Source organism: Macaca mulatta, chromosome 3, assembly GCF_049350105.2.
Source record: "Macaca mulatta isolate MMU2019108-1 chromosome 3, T2T-MMU8v2.0, whole genome shotgun sequence".
NCBI classification, from domain to species: domain Eukaryota; kingdom Metazoa; phylum Chordata; class Mammalia; order Primates; family Cercopithecidae; genus Macaca; species Macaca mulatta.
In genome coordinates, this window is record NC_133408.1 from 26,331,919 (window position 1) to 26,354,088 (window position 22,170).

Below are 22,170 nucleotides of genomic sequence, written 5' to 3' on the forward strand. Positions count from 1 at the left end.
TTTCCAAGACAATCCTAAGTCAAAAGAACAAAGCTGGAGGCATCACACTACCTGACTTCAAACTATACTACAAGGCTACAGTAACCAAAACAGCATGGTACTGGTACCAAAACAGAGATATAGACCAATGGAACAGAACAGAGTCCTCAGAAATAATACCACACATCTACAGCCATCTGATCTTTGACAAACCTGAGAGAAACAAGAAATGGGGAAAGGATTCCCTATTTAATAAATGGTGCTGGGATAATTGGCTAGCCATAAGTAGAAAGCTGAAACTGGATCCTTTCCTTACTCCTTATACGAAAATTAATTCAAGATGGATTAGAGACTTAAATGTTAGACCTAATACCATAAAAATCCTAGAGGAAAACCTAGGTAGTACCATTCAGGAGATAGGCATGGGCGAGGACTTCATGTCTAAAACACCAAAAGCAACAGCAACAAAAGCCAAAATTGACAAACGGGATCTAATTCAAATAAAGAGCTTCTGCACAGCAAAAGAAACTACCATCAGAGTGCATAGGCCAGTTACAGAATGGGAGAAAATTTTTGCAATCTACTCATCTGACAAAGGGCTAATATCCAGAACTTACAAAGAACTCAAACAAATTTACAAGAAAAAAACAAACAACCCCATCAAAAAGTGGGGAAAGGATATGAACAGACATTTCTCAAAAGAAGACATGCATACAGCCAAAAGACACATGAAAAATGCTCGTCATCACTGGCCATCAGAGAAATGCAAATCAAAACCACAATGAGATACCATCTCACACCAGGTAGAATGGCAATCATTAAAAAGTCAGGAAACAACAGGTGCTGGAGAGGATGTGGAGAAACAGGAACACTTTTACACTGTTGGTGGGATTGTAAACTAGTTCAACCATTACGGAAAACAGTATGGCGATTCCTCAAGGATCTAGAACTAGATGTACCATATGACCCAGCCATCCCTTTACTGGGTATATACCCAAAGGATTATAAATCATGCTGCTATAAAGACACATGCACACGTATGTTTATTGCGGCACTATTCACTATAGCAAAGACTTGGAATCAACCCAAATGTCCATCAGTCACAGACTGGATTAAGAAAATGTGGCACATATACACCATGGAATACTATGCAGCCATAAAAAAGGATGAGTTTGTGTCCTTTGTAGGGACATGGATGCAGCTGGAAACCATCATTCTTAGCAAACTATTTCAAGAACAGAAAACCAAACACTGCATGTTCTCACTCATAGGTGGGAACTGAACAATGAGATCACCTGGACTCGGGAAGGAGAACATCACACACCAGGGCCTATTATGGGGAGGGAGGAGGGGGGAGGGATTGCATTGGGAGTTATACCTGATGTAAATGATGAGTTGATGGGTGCTGATGAGTTGATGGGTGCAGCACACCAACATGGCACAAGTATACATATGTAACAAACCTGCACATTATGCACATGTACCCTAGAACTTAAAGTATAATAATAATAATAAATATATATATATATATAGTGTTTGCTTAAATCCACAGCAGGAACCCTGAACCATAAATCACAATATTAAATTGCAATAAAATATTTGTACGTATATAACAAATAATAATATAATTGAGAATAAAATCATAATAATGACTGCAGCCATGTTATAAGAAATATTTACATGGTGAGATATTTAAATTGTTAGAAATTTTAAAGCATCATATTTTATTCACGTGCTTGTATTTAAGGAACTGTCTAACTTTATTACTGAGAGAAATTCCTTTTTAACTGGTATTTTAATCTGCAAAAATATTTTAACTATGTATTCTTCAGATCATTGTGTCTAAATTAATGGAGGAAAATACTATTTCTACACTATGGAAACAGCAAGGACCACTTTGGTAAAACCACAATTTATGTGTATCTGTGTGTGTTGATGTAAAGCTAATTGTTAAAGGTGAGTATACCTACTTTGATTTAAAATTAAGGCCAGGAGCCGTGGCTCACGCCTGTAATCCCAGCACTTTGGGAGGCTCAGGTGGGTGGATCACCTGACGTCAGGAGTTCAAGACCAGCCTGGCCAACATGGCAAAACCCATCTCTACTAAAAATACAAAAATTAACCATGCATAGTGGCTTGCGCCTGGAGTCTGAGCTACTCTGGAGGCTGTGTCAGGAGAATCATTTGAACTCGGGAGGCAGAGGTTGCAGTGAACCGAGATCGTGCCACTGCACTCCAGCCTGGGTGACAGAGTGAGACTCCATCTCCATCTCTAATAATAATAATAATAATAATAATAATAATAATAATAATAGCAATAGCAATACAATGCAAAGAAATAATATTTTCTCCTTCCTTCCTTCCTTCCTTCTCTCCTTCCCTCCCTGCCTTTTTTCTTTTTCTTCTTTTCTTTCTTCTCTTTCTTTCTTTCTTTCTTTCTTTCTTTCTTTCTTTCTTTCTTTCTTTCTTTCTCTCTCTCTCTCTCTCTCTCCTCCCTTCCTTCCTTCCCTCCCTCCCTCACTTCTTTCTTTCTCTCTCTCTCTTTCTTTCTTTCTTTCTCTGTCTCTCTTTCTCCTTCCTTCCTTCCTTCCTTCCTTCCTTCCTTCCTTCCTTCCTTCCTTCCTTCCTTCCTTCCTTCCTTCCTTCCTTCCTTCCTTCCTTTCTTTCTTTCTTTCTTTCTTCTGTCTCTCTCCTTTTTTTTTTTTCCCCACAGTCTCAGTCTGTCACTCAGGCTGGAGTGCAGTGGCAGGATCTTGGCTCCCTGCAACCTCTGCTTCCTGGGTTCAAGTGATTCTCCTGTCTCAGCCTCCTGCAACCCCCTTTTCCCCGCCCCATCCCGAGTGGCTGGAACTACAGGTACACACCACCAGGCTCGGCTAATTTTTTGTATTTTTGGTTGTGATGGGTTCTTGCCATGTTGGCCAGGTTGGGCTCGGACTCCTGGCCTCAAGCGATCTACCTACCTAAGCCTCCCAAAATGCTGGAATGACAGGCTTGAGCCACCATGCCCGGTCATAAAATAATCTTAAATTTCAATTTTAATATTTCTACTTATTGGAAGGAACAGAAGGTAAATCTGCACTCACAGTACAAAAATTAATGTTGAATCAGCTTATTTTATTTAATACAGAAAGATATATTTTCTCAATAAATGCAAAATAACAGAAAATACTACTATTGTGATTACAAGTTATGCAGGTGATGTAGCCTAAGACCAAGGCCAGCATTTTATCATTTCACTTTAGCAGAAAAAAGGAAAGAAATTTATTTTAAAGCTAATCCCACTGCCTTATTTATTCAGTTTATTGGCATCATCCTCAAAGAATCATTGAGCTCTAAGGATTGGAATTAAATGAGTTTCTGTTCCAATGATTTGTGAATAAACTCAGTACCCATTAGTGAAGTGAAGCATATTTTTTACTGGAGAAAAATGCATGGACCCACAAATAGGAGGATGGAAAATGGGTTCTATCCTCATCATACACCGGGGCTTATCATGGGGAGGGGGAATGGGGGAGGGATTGCATTGGGAGTTATACCTGATGTAAATGACGAGTTGACGGGTGCTGATGAGTTGATGGGTGCAGCACACCAACATGGCACAAGTATACATATGTAACAAACCTGCACGTTATGCACATGTACCCTAGAACTTAAAGTATAATAATAATAAAAAAAAGTAAAAAAAAATAAATAAAACATCTTCAAACATGTCCCACTCAATATTTCATAGCTAAATTTTGTATCACATTAATTTGAAATATGTTTGGACACAAAAGCAGAATTTCTAAAAATGTGATCTGTGAACCACTGGGAGAGGTTAGGTAATATTTTGAAAAAAAATTTTATTGTATATTTTGTATTAATTTTAATGTGCATTTAAAAATATAACTGGCATATGTACCATACTTTTAATTTCATTGATCATTTGGGTAAAGATAAGAATAAATAAAAACAATTCAATTTAAAGAAGAAAGGGAACATGTAACAGTTCAGGCAGCACATGAATACAGAAAAGAGATGAAACTGATTATCAAATGACTGAAGTTGAGAAATGCTGCCTTAAGATAGTTATAATTTATTGCTGTACATTTCAGATACGTATTCAATGCAGAGTGGGATTAATTTCTAATGGATGTAGGTCTATAATTTACTAGGTAGGACACGTACAACAGGAATAAAATAATTATAGATTCTGTATCTTAAGAGATGATAAATGATACAAGGGAGATGTCATCTGCTAGATGATATAATAAGCACTTCATATTTATGATATAAAACATTCTATTCATATACATAAAATTACTTACTGTTATGTTTGTCATTTTGTAAGAATTCTAGAGGCAAAATCACTCCCTCGGTAGAACTTTTTACTTCAATTTAATACTAAAATTGACAAGTAACATAATGTTTTTAGACAAATCTAAAAAACCCAGTTTTATCACATGATATAAAAACATATTTTGAAAAACAGATGAAGAACAAAGCATTCTTCAATAACTTGTTTTGTGGAGCAAAACGTGTTCTTTTTTTCCTACCTTAATGCCCTATTTAGGTACTTCTTAGAATGTTGAAGAATCTATTCCAAATCAGCATATACTGCTATAAAATGTGAAAGGTGTACAATGGCCCAAAGAAGGAAAAAACTGACTCACTTCCCACATAGGAAAAATTTGGAGGCGTTAGGCCAGACAGATGTGCGAGAAAGGGAAGAAAAAGATGATGATATAAGAAATCTATATTTCTAATCTGATTTTGTGTCTCATAGGTAGAGACCGTCCTTCATCACTTAACAGAGGCCTGAGAATCTATTCTCATTCAGCACAGGACCCTAAAGACTTCATCTGCACTCCCCTGTATGGATGGAGATTGAAGGCAAACACAAGACGGTGATGACAAGAGCCAAATGCAGACTTCCAACATTGTCAACTTCCAAGAGAAATGTGATATACAGTCACAAGGTCTGGAATTTAGTGTGGCAAAACCTGATACAGGAATCCTTGAATTAATATTGCTAGAGATTATTTTAGAGCAAACTTTGTAGCTATGATAAGAAAGCACAATCTCTGACAACTAGGGGTAGAAGACTCAGTCGTTTTTTAGATGGTATTCCATCATAAAGTACATATGACTATGCTTTAAAAAGTTTTATCTAGTCTCTTGTGTGACAGCAATCATTGAAACGGAGTTAACATACTAATTTTTCTTTAAGAAAAATTTAATTGCAACATCACAGTATGTATAATATGGAATGAAGATAAGATAACTCCAAGAATAATGGAAAATAACACTTTCCAGCCTGGCCAACATGGTAACATGGTGAAACCCCATCTCTACTAAAAATACAAAAATTAGCTGGACGTGGTGGCAGGCACCTGTAATCCCAGCTACTCGGGAGGCTGAGGCAGGAAAATTGCTTGAACCCGGGAGGCGGAGGTTGTGGTGAGCCGGGATTGTGCCACTGCACTCCAGCCGGTCAACAGAGTGAGACTCCATCTCAAGACAAAAACAAAAACAAAAACAAATACAAACAAAAAAGCACTTTCAAGTTGTTTGGCTTGTATCTGAGATATTGTTACATGTAATCTCATTTCATCTTCAGAACTCTTTTTCAGGTAGGTCTTCTATCCTGATTTGAACATGCAGAAACTGAAATCAGAGATGAGAACTAACATGGTCAACGACACACCAAAAGCAAGAAAGTCAGAATTAAACTTTGATTTTGTAACACTTTCCATGACTTCCCATTATACTTCATCAATATCTGTGATTTCTATGTATACTAACATTTATTTATCATGAAGAATGATAATAAGAGATGATCTAAATAAATTTTGGGGCCAGGCAAGGTGGCTCACGTCTGTAATCCCAGCCCTCTGGGAGGCTCAGGCAGGTGGATTACTTGAGTCCAGGAGTTCATGACCATCCTGGGAAACATGACAAAATCCCATCTCTACAAAACAACAACAACAATAACAGCCAAATAAAAAATAAAATAAAATAAAATAAAAGCCTACAAAATTTAGCTGGTTATGGTGGCATGTGCCTGTAGTCCCCCTACTCAGGAGGCTGAGGTGGGAGGATGCTTGAGACTGGGAGGTTGAAGCTTCACTGAGCTGTGATTGCATCTCTGCACTCCTGCCTGTGTGACAGAGCAAGACCCTGTCTCAAAAAAAACAAGCAAACAACAACAACAACAAACCAGCTTTGGTTCAAAAACAGATGAGAGCCTGTAATCCCAGCATTTGGGGAGACTGAGGTGGGAGGATCACCTGAAGTCAGGTATTCAAGACCAGCCTGGCCTATATGGTGAAACCCTGTCTCTAGTAATAATAATAAAAAATTAGCCGGGCGTGATGTCGTGTGCCTGTAATCCCAGCGACTCGAGAGGCTGAGGTAGGAGAATCACTGGAACCTGGTAGGCAGAGGTTCCAGTGAGCCAAGATCGTGCCACTTCACTCCAGCCTGGGCAACAGAGCTAGACTCTGTCTGAAAAAACAAAACAAAACAGAAACAAACAAATGAACAAATAGATGAGAGATGTTCATATAAAGTGGCAACATTTAGTGGGTGTTTGTTATGTGACAAAATTATGTTAAAACACTTTGAACATACAATCTCACATATATCTCAGATCAAGGCTTTGAAAAAAGCATGGCTTAATTTAATAAAGAAAGGCTTTTAATAAAAACAACAGATTGCTTAGTATGTACAAGACAATTCAAAATTTTGATTTATGGCTATTTCATATTCTGGGGAAAGAGCTTTGGTTTGTCTTACGCTTTATTATATACATTTAAATATTACAATTAAGTACACAACATTAATTAAAGAGGTTTCTAATTTGTATACACAAGTGCATCTTAAGAAAATGCTAAATTATGACAAAAAGATTAAGCTGTTGATTTAATATATTTTTGGATCACCCTACTACTGTACATCAATTATATTTTAATGGAAATATCGCCAATAATATTTGAGTTATCACTAAAATAAATTGCCTAGAAATTTAAAATAAACTAATAATTAAAAGTTAGTGACAACTAACTCAATAAAATACAGAAAAAATTATCTTGAAATAATATTGGATAATAGAATTTTTTTTTTTTTTTTTGAGACAGAATCTTGCTCTGTTACCCAGGCTGGAGTGCAGTGGCATGATCTCCACTCACTGCAAGCTCCGCCTCCCAGGTTCAAGCCATTCTCCTGCCTCAGTCTCCTAAGTAGCTGGGACTACAGGCACCTGCCACCACGCCCGGCAAATTTTTTTTTTTTTTTGTATTTTTAGTAGGGATGGAATTTCACTGTGTTAGCCAGGATGGTCTCGATCTCCTGACCTCATAATCCACCCACCTCGGCCTCCCAAAGTGCTGAGATTACAGGCGTGACTGCACCCGGCCTGGATATTAGAAAATATTTCTAAGGAAAATAGATATGCTTATATGTATATCTGAAATTGATCTGAACAGGTTTAAAAGTTACACATGTTATTTTACATGTACATAAAATGCTTTGGATTACAGATAACAATAGTCATTAGTTTAAAATAGATCTGTTTTTAACCACTGTGAATTCTGTAGTTGTTTCTGAAGGATAACACATTATACAAGGCTAGTTTATGCTGTATTCATACGCACAGTTCAACAGTTCAGTCTCTTCCTCAAAGCAATGAAGGGTTATTAGCATCAGAAACCAGTAGAATATTAGAAATTTCATATAAAAGCCATAATTTTTTCCCAGTAGCATTTATGTGAAATAATATAATTCTATCACTATTTGAAGCTGTCCTGGATTGTAGTATAAAATTGTGCCCAATAATAAAATAAAAACAATTAGGAACACATAGTAGTTAGTGAGTTACAGTTATTAAAACTTTAACCCATGATTGTTGAAGATGAACTCCGAAAATATTTATTTACTATCTTAATCATTTATTTTACAGTGAGAATAGTGTTAAGATTCTAGATTTTGTTAATTTTTAAGTTTTGGGGTACATAGTAGGTGTATGTTTTTGTGAGGTAAATGAGATGTTTTGATATAGGCACGCAATGTGAAAAAAGCACTTCAAGAAAATGGGGTATTCACCCCCTCAAGCATTTATCCTTTGAGTCACAATCCAATTACACTTTTTAAGTTATTTTAAAAGGTACAATTAAGTTAGTGTTAACTATACTCACCCTGTTGGACTATCAAATAGTAGGTCTTATTCATTCTTTCTATTTCTTTTGCCAATTAACCATCCTTACCACCCCCCACCTCACTACACTTCCCATTATCTGGTTACCATCCTTCTATGAGCTATGTCCTTGAGTTCAATTGTTTCGATTTTTAGATCCCCCAAATAAGTGAGAACATGTGATATTTGTCTTTCTATGCCTGGCGTATTTCACTTAACACAATGATCTCCCGTTCTATCCATGGTGTTGCAAATGACGGGATCTCATCTTTTTAGGGCTTAATAGTACCCAACTGTGTATATTTTCTTTATCCATTTCATCTCTTGATGGACACTTACGTTGCTTCCAAATCTTAGCTATTGTAACAGTGCTGCAACAAACATAGGAGTGCAGATATCTCTTTGTTGTACTAATTTCCTTTCTTTTGGGCATAGGCCCAGCAGTGGGATTGTTGGATCACATAGTAGCTCAATTTTTAATTTTTTAGATGAACCTCCAAACTCTTCTTCATTGTTATTTTACTATTTTACCTCCCCACTCAGAGTGTACAAAAGATTTCCTTTTCTATACGTCCTTGTCAGAATTTCTTATTGCATAGTTTTTGGATATAAGCCATTTTAATTGGGATGAGAAGATATCTCATTGCAGTTTTCATTTGCATTTGTCTGATGATCCACGACATTGAGCACCTTTTCACGTATCTCTTTGCCATTTGTATGTCTTTTTTGAGAAATGTGTATTCAAATATTTTGCCCAGTTTTTGATTAGATAATTGTATTTTTTTCTATAGAATTATTTGAGCTTTATATTCTGGTTAATCCCTTGTCAGATGGGTAGTTTACGAATATCTTCTCCCATTCTGTTGGTTGTCTCATCACTTTGTTGATTATAACCTTGGACGTGCAGAAGGTTTTTAATTTGATGTGATCTCACTTATCTAAGTTTGCTTTGGTTGCCTGTGCTTGTCGGGTATTGCTCAAAAAATTATGCCCAGGCCAATGTCCTGGAGATTTTCCCCAATGATTTCTTGTAGTAGATTTATAGTTTGAGGTCTTAGATTTAAGACTTTAATCCATTTTGATTGGATTTTTGTGTTTGGTGAGAGACAGGGGTCAGGTTTTGTTCTTCTGCATATGGATATCCAGTTTCCCCAGCACCTTTTATTGAACAGACTGTCTTTTCCCCAGTGTATATTCTTGGTACTTTTGCTGAAAATGACTTGACTGTAGTTGTGTGGATATGTTTCTAGGTTTTCTATTCTGTTCCATGGGTCTATGTATCTGTGTATACCAGTGCCATGATGTTTTGGTTACTATAGCTCTATTGTGTCATTTGAAGTCAGGTAATGTGATTTGTCCAGTAGTTTTCTTTTTGCTTAGGGAAGCTTTGGCTATTCTAAGTCTTTTGTGGTTCCATATAAATTTTAGAAAGGTTTTTCTATTTTTGTGAAAAATGTCACTAAATTTTGAAGGGGATTGCATTGAATCTGTAGATTGCTTTGGGTAATATGGACATTTTAAAAATATTGATTCTTCCAATCCATGAACATGCAATATTTTTCCATTTTTTGGTGTCCTCTTCAATTTCTATCATCACTGTTTATAAAGTTTTCATTAGAGATACATTTCATTTCTTTGGTTAATTCCTAGGTATTTAATTTTATGTGCAGCTATTGTAAATGGGATAGCTTTTATTTTTCACATTGTTCACTGTTGACATATAAAAATGCTACTGATCTTTGCATGTTGATTTTGTGTCTTGCAACTTTACTGAATGTATCAGTTCTAACAGTTTTCTTGTGAAGTCTCTAGAGTTTTCCAAATATATGACCATATCATCTAAAACCAAGGGTAATTTGACTTCTTCCTTTCCAATTTGGATATCATTTATATCTTTCTGTTGTCTGATTGTTCTAGTTGGTACTTCGATTATTAAGTTGAATAACAGTGGTGACAGTGGGTGTCCTTGTAATGTTCCAGATCTTAGAGGAAACACTTTCAGTTTTTCTACATTCAGTATGATACTAGCTGTAGGTCTGTCATATATGGCCCCTATTATTTTGACATATATTCCTTCTATCCCCCAGTTTTCTTGAGGGTTTTTATCATGAATGGATGTTAAATTTTATCAAATACACTTTCAGCATCAACTGAAATGATCATATGGTTTTTATGCTTCATTCTGTTAATATGATGTATCACATTGATTGATTTATGTATGTTGACCCAGGGAAAAATCCCACTTTGTCATGATGAATGATTTGTATAATGTATTGTTGAATTTGGTTGCTAGTATTTTGTTGAGGATTTTTGCATCAATATTCATCAGACACTTTTTTTGATGTGTCTTCGTTTTAAGTATGAAAGTAATACTGGCCACGTAGAATGAGCTTGGAAGTATTCTTTCCTTCTCTATTATTTGAAATAGTTTGAGTAGGACTGGGATTAGCTCTTCTTTAAATGTTTGGTAGAATACAGCAGCGAAGCCATCAGGTTCCAAGCTTTTCTTTATGCAGGCTTTTTATTATGGCTTTAATCTCTTTACTTGTTATTGGTCTGTTCAGGTTTTGGCTTTCTTCCTGTACCACACTGTTTTGGTTACTATAGCTCTGCAGAAGAATTTGAAGTCAGGTAATGTGAATTGTCTGGTTTTGTTCTTTTTGCTTAAGATAGCTTTGGCTATTCTGAGTCTTTTGTGTTTCCATATAGATTTTAGAAAGTTTTTTCTATTTCTATAGTGAAAAATGTCACTAAATTTTATGTGTAGGTCGTATGTGTATAGGAATTTGTCCATTTCTTCTAGATTTTCCAATTCATTGGCATATAGTTGCTCATCAGTATCAGTTGAAATGTCTCCTTTTTCATTTATAACTGCATTTACTTGTATCTTCTTTGTTTCTTAGTCTGTCTAAAGCTTTGCACATTTTGTTTAACTTTTTAAAAAACACAACTTATTGTTTCATTGACCTTTTGTATTTTTTTCATTCAATTTCATTTATTTCTGCTCTGTTCTCCATTATTTATTTTCTTCCACTAACTTTGGGTTTGGTTTGCTCTTGCTTTTCCATTCTTTATGATTTATCATTAGATTGCATATTTGAAGTTTTTCCTCTTTTTTCGATGTAGGCTTCTATAGCTATAAACTTCCCTCTTAGAACTGCTTTTGCTATATCCCATAGATTTTTGTATTTTGTGCTTCCATTATCATTTCTTTCAAGAAGTTTTTAAATTTCCTTCTGAATTTCTTCATTGACACACTGGTCATTCAGAAGCATACTGTTTAATTTCCAAGTATTTGTATACTTTCCAAAATTCCTCATTATTAATTTCTAGTTTTGTTGCATTGTGGACAGAAAGGATGCTTGATATTAATTTTTAAAATATATTAAGACTTGCTTTGTAATATAGTATATATCCTTGAGAATGATCCATGTGATAAGGAAAAGAATGTGCATTCTGCAGCCATTGGATGAAATGTTCTATATTTACCAGATCCATTAGATCTATGGTGCAGATTACATCTGAAGTTTCTTTGTTGATTTTCTGTCTGAAACATTTGTCCAATGCTGAAAGTTGGGTGTTGAAGTCTCCAGCTATTATTGTAATGGGACCTCTCTCTTCAGCTCTAATAATATTCCCATTATGTATCTGGGTGCTCCCATGTTGGGTGCATAGATATTTATTTATTATATCCTCCTGCTGAATTTACACATTTGTCATTATATATTAATCTTCTTTGTCTTTTCTTATAGTTTTTATTTTGAAATCTATTTTGTTTGACATAAGTATAGTTACTCCTGTTTTTTTTTCTGTTTCAGTTGGCATGGAATATCTTTTTCTACACCTTCATTTTCAGTCTATGTGAGTCTTTATAGATGAAGCATGTTTCTTGTAGGCAACAGATCAATGGGTCTTGTTTTTTCATCCATTCAGCCAGTCTATGTCTTTTGATTGGAGAGTTTAGTCTATGTATATTCAGTGTTATTATTCATAAGTTAGGACTTACTATTACTATTTTGTTGTTTTCCGGTTGTGTTGTGGTCTTCTCTTCCTTCTTTCTATCCTTCCTGTCTTCCTTTAGTGAAGGTGGTTTTTTCTGGTGATACGATTTAGTTTCTTGCTTTGTATTTTTTGTGTCTCCACTGTATGTTGTTTTGGTTTTAGTCTTGCAGATAACATCTCATAACCCATTATTTTAAACTGATAATAATTTAACACTATTTGCATAGACAAACTAACAAACAAGCAAAAAGAAAACTAATAAAAACTCTATGCCTTAACTTTGTCCCCCCCACTTTGTAACCTTTTGTTGTTTCAATTTATATCTTCTTGTACTGATTCTCTTAAAAAGTTGTTGGAGTTATAATTTTTGATTACTTCATTGTTTAATCTTTCTACTTAGGATAAGAGTACACCATTACAGTGTTATAATATTCTGTGTTTTCTTGTGTACTTCCTGTTACCAGTGAGTTTTGTACCATCAGGTAATTACTAATTGCTCATCAATGTCATTTTCTTTCTGATTTAAGTACTTCCTTTAGCATTCCTTATAGAACAGATCTGGTGTTGATGAAATCCCTCAGCTTTTGTTTATATGGGAAAGTTTTTATTTCTCCTTCATGCTTGAAGGATATTTTCTCCAAATATACAATTCTAGGGTAAAAGTTTTTTTAATATCAGCACTTTAAATATGTCATGCCACTCTCTCCTGGCCTGTAAGGCTTCCACTTAAATGTCTTCTGCCAGATGTATTGGAATCCCATTGTATGTTACTTGTTTATTTTCTCTTGTTGGTTTTTAGGATCCTTTCTTTCATCCATGGCCCTCTCTCCTGACCTATAAGGTTTCCACTTAAAAGTTTTCTGCCAGATATATTGGAGCTCCATTTTATGTTATTTGTTTATTTTCTCGTATTGCTTTTTAGGATGCTTTCCTTTATCCTTAACCTTTGGGAGTTTCAGTATTAAATGCCTTGAAGTAGTCTTCTTTGGGGAAATCTTTTGGTGTTCTATAACCTTCCTGTGGTTAGATATTGATATTTTTCTCTAGGTTTAGGAAGTTCCTTATTATTATCCCTTTGCATAAACTTTCTATACCTATCTCTTTCTCTACCTCCTTTTTAAGGACAATATTCTTGATTTTCATTTTGAGGCTATTTTCTAGATCCTATAGGCATGCTTCATTGTTGTTTATTCTTTTTTTTTTTTTTTCTCCTCTGTGTATTTTCAAGTAGCCTGTCTTCAAGCTGACTATTTCTTCTGATTGATTAATTTGGCTATTAAAGGACTCTAATGCATTCTTCAATATGATTGCTGCATTTTTCAGCTCCAAAATTTCTGCTTGATTCTTTGTAATTATTTCAATCTCTGTTAGATTTATCTGATAGAATTATGAATTCCAACTATGGAATTAATTCCATATGAATTCCAATTATGAATTCCATTTACATGTTATCTTGATTTTTTTGAGTTTCATCAACACAACTATTTTGAATTCTCTGTCAGAGAATTCACATATTTCTATTTCTCCAGGATTGGTCTCTGGTGTCTTATTTAGTTCATTTGGTGAGGTCATGTTTTCCTGGATGGTATTAATGCTAGTAGTTGTTCTTCAGTGTCTGGTTATTAAAGAGTTAGGTATTTATTGTAGTCTTCACTGTTTAGGCTTATTTGTATCCATCCTACTTAGGAAGGCTTCCCAGATATTTGAAAAGCCTTGGGTGTTGTGATCTAAGTTGTATTTGCTTTAGAGGGACTCAAAGCCCAGTAATGTTGAGGTTCTTACAGACTCATGGAGGTACTGCCTTGATCGTCTTGGACAAGATCTGGGAAAATTATCTGTATTACCAGGCAGAGACTCTTGTTCTCTTCCCTTACTTTCTCCCAAACACAGTCTCACTCTATTTTCTGACTCACATAAAGCTGGAAGAAGAATGACACAAACCCTCCTGTGGCCACCAGCAGTAAGGCTGTGCTGTATTAGACCTCAAGCCACCAGAGCACAGACTCACCTAAAGCCTGTTGTAACCTCTCCCTGGCTACTGCCTATGTTTGCTCAAGGTTCTGGGGCTCTACAATCAGCAGGAGGCAAAGCCAGTCAGGCCTGCATGCTTCCCTTCAGGGAAGCAAGGTTCCCCTTGCCCCAGGTGGGTCCAGAGGTGCTGTCCAGGAGTCAGAGACTAGAGGTCTAAAACCTTAGAATTCTACCTGGTGTCCCATGGTACTGTGGCTGATCTGGCACTCAAACCACAAGATGCAGTTCTTCCCACTATTCCCTTGCATTTCCAAAGGCAGAGGAGCCTTACCCTGTAGCCACCACCACCCCAGACCACAAGGAGTACTGCTAGACTACAACAATGTTCCCTGAGGCTGAGGTGCTCTTAAGTCAGCTTGTAGTGAATGCTGCCTGGCCTGCACTCATGTTTCAGGACAGTGACCCACGGCAGGTCCAGAAATGGCATACAAGAGTCAGGTCCTGGATTGGGAGACCCTAAGAGCCCACTTCATGCTGTACCCCCTGTGGCTATGCTATTATTTGGACCCAGCAAGTCTCAGAGGCTTACCAAAGCCCTTGATGTAGTACCTGGGTATCGCTGTGGATTATTCAGGGCCCAAGGGCTCTTCAGTTAGCTGGTGATGAATGCTGCCAGGACTGGGTCCTTTCATGAAAACCAGTGTGTTCTCATCTGGCCCAGAGTTTGTCTATTATAGAAACACCATTTGGGAGATAGGACATGGAACAGGGTCTTCCTAACTCTGAGAGTTGCCCTATCTTGCTGTGGCAGAGCTACTATCCGAGTCCTCCCTACTCTTTCCTTTCCTCTCATCAATCAGAAGAAAGAGGTCTCTTTTGGAGCCACAAGCTGTGCAGGCTGGGGTTAGGGGAGGGGTGATTATAGCACTCCTTTGGCCACCCCAGCTGGTGTATCAATATGTCACATTCCTCCCCACCCCACACCAGTCCACTGTCTCTTGGCCCAGTTAAGCACTAGGACTTTCCTAAGAGTTGCAGTCCTTATGGTCTAGACTTCCTTTAAAGTTTACTGGGAGACACAGAGCACTTTGGTCCTCACTGGTGAGGTTTGCAGGCACTCAAGTTTGCACTGCTGGGATAAGTGATTCCTTTCGGGCTAGGGCTGGTTGAAATGGTCCCTCTGTGGGTAGGTGTCAGCTGAATTAGGTCTTGTTTTCCTTTCTGCTCTAACAGGTCAGGATTGAGTTCACTGCCTCAAAATTGCTATGTTCTCTCTCCCCCAGCTCCCGGAGAAGCTCTCTACACCATGTCAAGGTTGCTGAGGGTGGCAGAGGTATGGTGTTGTTGATTCAGGACTGTTTTCTTCTATCTCTTCAGTGACTCTTTCAACAATATGAAGTTAAAACAAAGTACTATGAGTGTTCACCTGATTTTTGGTTCTCATGAAGGTGTGTTTTTTTTGTGTGTGTGTATGTGTTTGTTTGTGTGTATGTGTATAGATGGTTGTTAACTTGGTCTCCTTCGAGAGTTGGGGAGAAGATCGGTGGAGACTTCTATTCTGTCATTTTGCTCCCCCTCCCATACTTCTAGAGTGTTTTATACGGCATGGGCTTTCAAACATTTTGGTAGCACCCATTATATGAAGTAATTTTTTACATATACCTATTTTAACAAAAACCAGTAAATAGTTTTTACTGAACGTTATAAGTAGTTTAAAATAGGTAATATCAGATTATAAATAAGTTTAAAAACAAAGTTTTTTCTGACTTTTCAATTATATTCGATTAAACAGAAATATCATTTAAATTCATATGAGAATGCCAGCCATACACTTTAGTAGAATTCTGAAGCCCTTGCATGGGCATGCACTATGCAGAGTGAGAGACCACTATTCAAATCCTGGCACTGCCACTTACTCCCTGTGTGACCTTGTGAAAATCCCTGAATTTTCCTGAGCCTCAGTTTCCTCATCTACAAGCCTGGGAAAATGCTTGGACTTAAGTCATCGGAATATTTTGAGATAAACTGTAGATGCATTTTCAAAGATGACCTTAACAATATCTCCTACTCCACATACTCATCTATAATATGACTGTGAATCCTTCCCCATCAAGAGGAGTGCCTAATTCCTCTCCTGTTGGATTTGGGGACCTTATAATTTGTTTGTAACCAATATACTGTGGCAGAAGTGACAATGTGTGACTTCCAAGACTACATCAGAGTAGACCAGGTAGTGTCTGTCTGGCCTGATTCTTTTGAAATGTTCTCTGTGGAGAAAGCCTGCTGCCACAAGAGAGAGCAGACTGCTCTGAGCCACACCGGAGAGGCTTCATATAGGTGTTCCAAAAACAGCTCCACCTGAGCTTGCAGCCCACAGTCAAGACTGAATGCTAGCCACTTAAGTGAGCCATGTTGGCTTCTCAGCAAAGTTGAACCTTCTCATAACTACAACTACAAGCAACACTAGTAGCAACATCTGATACAAGCACATTAGAGATTCCAAGTGATAACCATTTGGTTAAGCCTTACTCAAACTTCTGATGCACAAAATCAGAAGTGAGAGAAAATTACTGGTTTATGCCATTATATTATCAGGTCATTTACTATGCAATACTAATACTAGAAGATAAATCGAGATAGTTATGTATATGGTGATTTAAAGGTTATTAGCATATTGTTAGTTGGGCAGTGAATGCTATTCATGAACTCTTAATCATTTATTCCATGGGGAGGAAGGTCTTCTAACATACCACAGTTGGACTTTTCAAGTCCCTTCCTTATTTCTCCCATGGGAAGTTAAGAGATATCTGATTGATAACTATGGAGACACAAAAAAATTAAATACACTTCCTAACTACTCCTTTTTTTCTTTTCAGAAAGGACCATCCCAAAGAGACCATGGGTTCACCATTGTCCCCCTTGGTCAAGGTTATCTTAGCATGTCTTCTCACACAGGGGAGGGCTGTAAGTTTCATGCTACTTGGGACTGTGTTGAGTATGTTTATCTAATTCTTGAGCTCAGTATAAGAGGATTCACTTATCCATACATTTAAGTCACATGGTATTTTATCCCCATTTTTTTTTTGTCTTAACTGGTGATTGAGAACTTAGACAAAAAAAAAAAAAAAAAGAACATTGTTAATTGAGACCCTCCCTCTTTGAAAAATCTAAAAGAATGAACATATTTGCTAAATACAATGCCATGTTGTTGGATGAAATTATTAGTTTTCACTACATGACATCGATCATATTTCACTATTTTTGACTTATATATTTCAGTTTCATCAAAACTTGACTGATACATGCATAATGGAAACTTAGTTTAGTTTAGTTTTATACTTCCCAAGCCCCTATCAGGTGTCAACTAATTGGTTAAGATCATTTTTCTGTTGAAAATATTAGCTGTTAAATTTCCTCCTTACTTGAAGTTGTTTCCCAAAATATGGCCTGAAGACTAACAGTATGACATCAACTAATGAGTTGATTTAATATGCATTCATATACCCTGGGCTACACATACTAAATCAACTTTAAGAAGTGGGAATGTAGAATCTGCACTTTGATAGTCTTCCCAAGTGATTCTTATGGAAAGTACAATCCCATGCTACTTTCCATGATAGGAATAATACGATCTCATTAAAGTTAATCAAACCTTAGGTGTTATACTTTACGGAGGCAACAAGATATACCATGCTTCAGGTGTGACTTGACCATTGTCATATGTAGTTTCATTTTTAATCTGTATTATATGAGGCCGTACTGTAAATTTGTAATATGACAAAGTAAAATTTGTAAATTTGTACTGTAAATTTGTAATATGACAAAGCAAAAACTAAAGTTTATTGGATATTTATAATATGGTAAATACTGATATGCATTTGTAATGTACTCATCTTCCTTATAACAAGAGGGTAAATATTATCAACATTTTAAAGATAAAAAAATCATATTAAAAATTCATATTAAAAAGAGTTCAAACAACACTGACAATGTTATTTGGACGCTTTGAACTCAATTTTATCATGCTAAGGCATCATAAATGACAGAGTTGAGATTCAAAACTAGATTTAGTTTACTTCAAAGTTTAGCTTAACCACTGATTTGTGAATTATGCTATTCAAGAAACAGGAAATATTAGGGGAAAAGAAGCTTACTGGAAGATAGAAATAAGTAGAGGATCTTAAAATCTATTTGGAGAAATATAATAGAAATACAATAGACTTAATTTCTTTATTGACTGGATTAAACTTGTGCAGAAAAGCATATTTGAGATTCTATAATTTTTTTTGCAAAGAAACCAAGTCAGATTTTCTTAAAACAAGAGGTGTTTTTTAATATACTCCTTAGGAAACAAAAGCTTTAAGATTATTTTTCACAGTTACTACAGAATAAATATGTATGTGTAGTTTGGGGTGGCCTGGGGCATAGATCCAAGAATAAAATATAACAGCTTTCTTGTTACTTGTTGACATTTTATTAATAAAATAACTGAGTATAATTTATCTTTCATTCTCTGCATAATATGTAAGGTAGCATTCATTAAATGAAGAGTAAAAACTATCTTTGAGAAGATAACTTTTAAGAATTTTAAAGTAAGCTGAAAAATAATTAGAAAACAGCATTAGAAATATGGAGGTATGATAAATACAGTCTAAGGGCATGAAAGTAAATACTTTTGAATGATCTAATCTAAATAAATGTGCAAAACTGAAACATAAAAACAGTCCTCTATGGTTTCAGATATCTGATTGTATTTTTTTAATTTCACAGAAATTTAATTCTTTTCAGATGTGGCAACTGTGTCATAGTAACATACATGATTTTCTCTTAAGAATATATTAAAACAAACTATAACTTATCTGGGTTGCAGAAGATTATGACTGTCATTCACATTTTATAAATTTGATTTTCAACTTGAATATATAAAATAAGTATGTCATAACAGTACAATTATCAAATAGACATAATCTCTTAAAATGCCATTACGAGGAGAAAATGAGACAAAAAAGGGTAATATATATGATAACACAGCCTTTCAAAAGGAACGTAATAAATTGACCAGAGAGATTACTTTTTTGGTGAATGTATGGGTTTAGCCAGTTGTTAAATATAACATGATGGGACGGACTGACGTAAAGTGTACTATGGACAAACATTTCTATTTCTTTTTTTTTTTTTTTTTACTATTAATGTTAATAAATCAAAGTCATATTGAGGTGTATGAATACTTTAGAAATCGGACTCTTTACCTAAATAAAGTTAATAATGAAAAAAGTTTAAAGGAGTTTTCTCTTTAACATTGAGTAGAGAAAAGCAATGTAATACCCTAATTTTATAATCTTCACTTATGTGAAATTGCGAGTTCTATCATTTCAATATTTCACCATCTTTTTCTTTCTCTTTTGTTTGTATTTGAAGTTCATATGAATAGTTGTGAAAGAGAATAGTAATTAAAATCCATGAAGTATAGTGAAACATATAGTAATGTTTCATTAATTTCTAAGCAAGTTGAATGCATTCTGGTTAAAGGTCATGACAATCATGTAATTTGTCTGTACTTGTTTCTCTACATTAGATTCTAAATTATACGAAAGCAGAACCTACACTTCTACTGCAGAAAGACAATTCTAAAGGGTAAAGCATTGAATGACAGCCAGACTTCTTTGGATTTAAATTACTTTTTGCTTTAGTTTAAATAAAACTTTATTTACCAAAACAGGCCGGAGGCCACATTTGCCCTATGGACTGTAGTTTGTTGACACCTGTCTAAGCAGAAAACACATTAAATTAATTTGAAGTAAATCTTCTTCACAAATCTCTTCCAACACTCATCACTCACCACAGTATTTTCTAAATATACAATCATTTCTTTAATAAACTGAAATTGCTGAGGTTTAAAGTCGAATGTACTGGTTTGTAAATCTTTATTCCTGTTATTAAAATGGCAGTATTACTTGTCCTAGCACTTTTCTCATGGTCAGTGAATTTGCAAAGGCCAGATATTTATACAGCAGGGGTTAAATTGCAATAACATATATTATAGATTCAATGTATAACAAAAGTCTAGTTAAGCAACGTTAATAATACCAATAGCCTAAACGTTTGTGACTGAATACAGAACGTCTTTAAATATTTCACATTGACATTCCTCCCCCCGCCAAAGTTGTAAGGCCGACATTGTGTTAGTTACCTTTTTAAAAATTAAACCATTTATTTGATCCTACAGGTTACTAGGTACGTTGAAGACTAATTTGAGATTTAATGATATTGAAAATACTGAAATTCTATGGTAATGGAAGCATTACATATTGAGATGTGGTTACCTTGTCGCCTTCAGTGAACGTGAAGCCATCCACAGCTCTCTTCCAAGTGATTTCTGGAATAGGTTCCCCTTCTGCATCACATATGAGTGTGACTTGACCATTCTCAAATGTAGTTTCATTTTTAAGCTGTATTATGTGAGGCTGTACTGTAAAGAATATATATATTACTCAATCGGTATTGGAGGAAAATATTACTTCTCAGACAAAAGTCATGACGGGTATTTAAGTCTACTTTAGTATAGTATGATATTATCAGCTCTGCAGAATTACAGTGACCTGCTTTGCTTTACAGTTGTGCCAGGACAGTTGAATAGGATAGGAAAAAACATTTAGGAAATAATATTCATTTGTTATCATTATGCAAAATAACTTGAGGCGGCTTAGAAACCAACATCCAAATTATAATTTGTTTCAAAATTTTGCCAATTTAAAAGCCATTTCTATATTTATTTTCCTATCTTAAAGCCACAAAATCAAAATTTCTTTTAAACACACATGTATATGGGTGCATATGTGTGCACAGATATGTATATACACATATACATACACATGAATATATTTATACAGACACATGCACACACAATTGTTTTAATTCTCTCTTAACCTTTAACAATTTCACCAAAGAAGTAAATGATGATATATCCTGAAAATGTAGCAAGTAGAATCATATAAAATTTTGAAATATGTACTAAGTAAATATATTTACATGTTACTTATATATATTATTTCACTTGATTTATTTGGACTTCAGTTTACTTAATAATATATTAGATAACGGAACTAAATTTTAATCATAAATTGTATAAAAAGAAAAGCATTATGTCTACTAATTTTAATTATCTCAATATTGAAATATGTCCCTCCATAAACTTAAATAGTTCCAGAGAGCTTCATTTTTTGAAATTTGTGTTATCTGCATTTCCTAAATTTTTGCTTGTTTAGATATAAAATGGATACAATTGAGTACTCATTATTTCAGTGTGAGTTACTTTTAACATCTTTTAACACGTTTAACCAAGAAACACAAATAAGTTGTTCTTAAGCTCAGAAAATAACATTCTTGGTATCAGAAAAACAGCATACAGAATTTTTAACAATTCACTATTTCATTCACTTTAATAGATTTAGTTATATTCCCACAATACGCATACAATTTTGTGTCAAGAGCAACAAAAGTTTGTTGAATGTTACTACACAAAAGTGACTACAACAATAACATAACATGTAAAATTTTCATGTATTATTTTCTACTGGAAAGGATGAAAATATCAGAAATGTAAAAAAAATCTCTTTTTTCTTTTCCATTCCAATCCTGATAAAAAGGATGTAACTACTATTTCAGATGAGTACATTGAGGCAGATTAAGACCGTCTACCCTTGGGAATAATCTCACACAATACAATTTCTAATACGATTATTTTTATATTGAGTCATACTTATTCAATTTTGTAGGTTTTCTAGAAAAAAAAATATTTTCAAGTGAGGAACACTGCTAGAACAAGGTAGGGACTTTCAACAATTTCTAAAAATGTTAAGTATATTTACTCTTCCCTCTAAGTGAACAATCTTCTTTAGACTTAGCTTGGCCTACTTCTTCTGATCATTAGACTTTTGTGTAAACATCACCTAAACATTATCCTTCAGAATAACTTTCCAACACCATGCTATCCAAAACAATACTTCTCTTTATCCAATGCTACCTGATTTATCCAGTTTCAC

At 35.1% G+C, this 22,170-nt stretch overlaps 1 protein-coding gene across 3 annotated transcripts in view; it reads right to left on the minus strand.

Annotated features, from left to right (window-relative positions):
- The window catches only part of NCAM2 (neural cell adhesion molecule 2), a 579,719-nt gene that overhangs the window by 188,025 nt on the left and 369,524 nt on the right, over nucleotides 1-22,170 (minus strand). For all 3 annotated transcript variants that reach the window (XM_001106060.5, XM_015133085.3, XM_077997926.1), the window contains exon 8: nucleotides 20,452-20,597. In XM_001106060.5, the coding sequence (XP_001106060.1) occupies nucleotides 20,452-20,597 (146 nt within the window). The remainder of the gene's footprint in view (nucleotides 1-20,451; nucleotides 20,598-22,170) is intronic.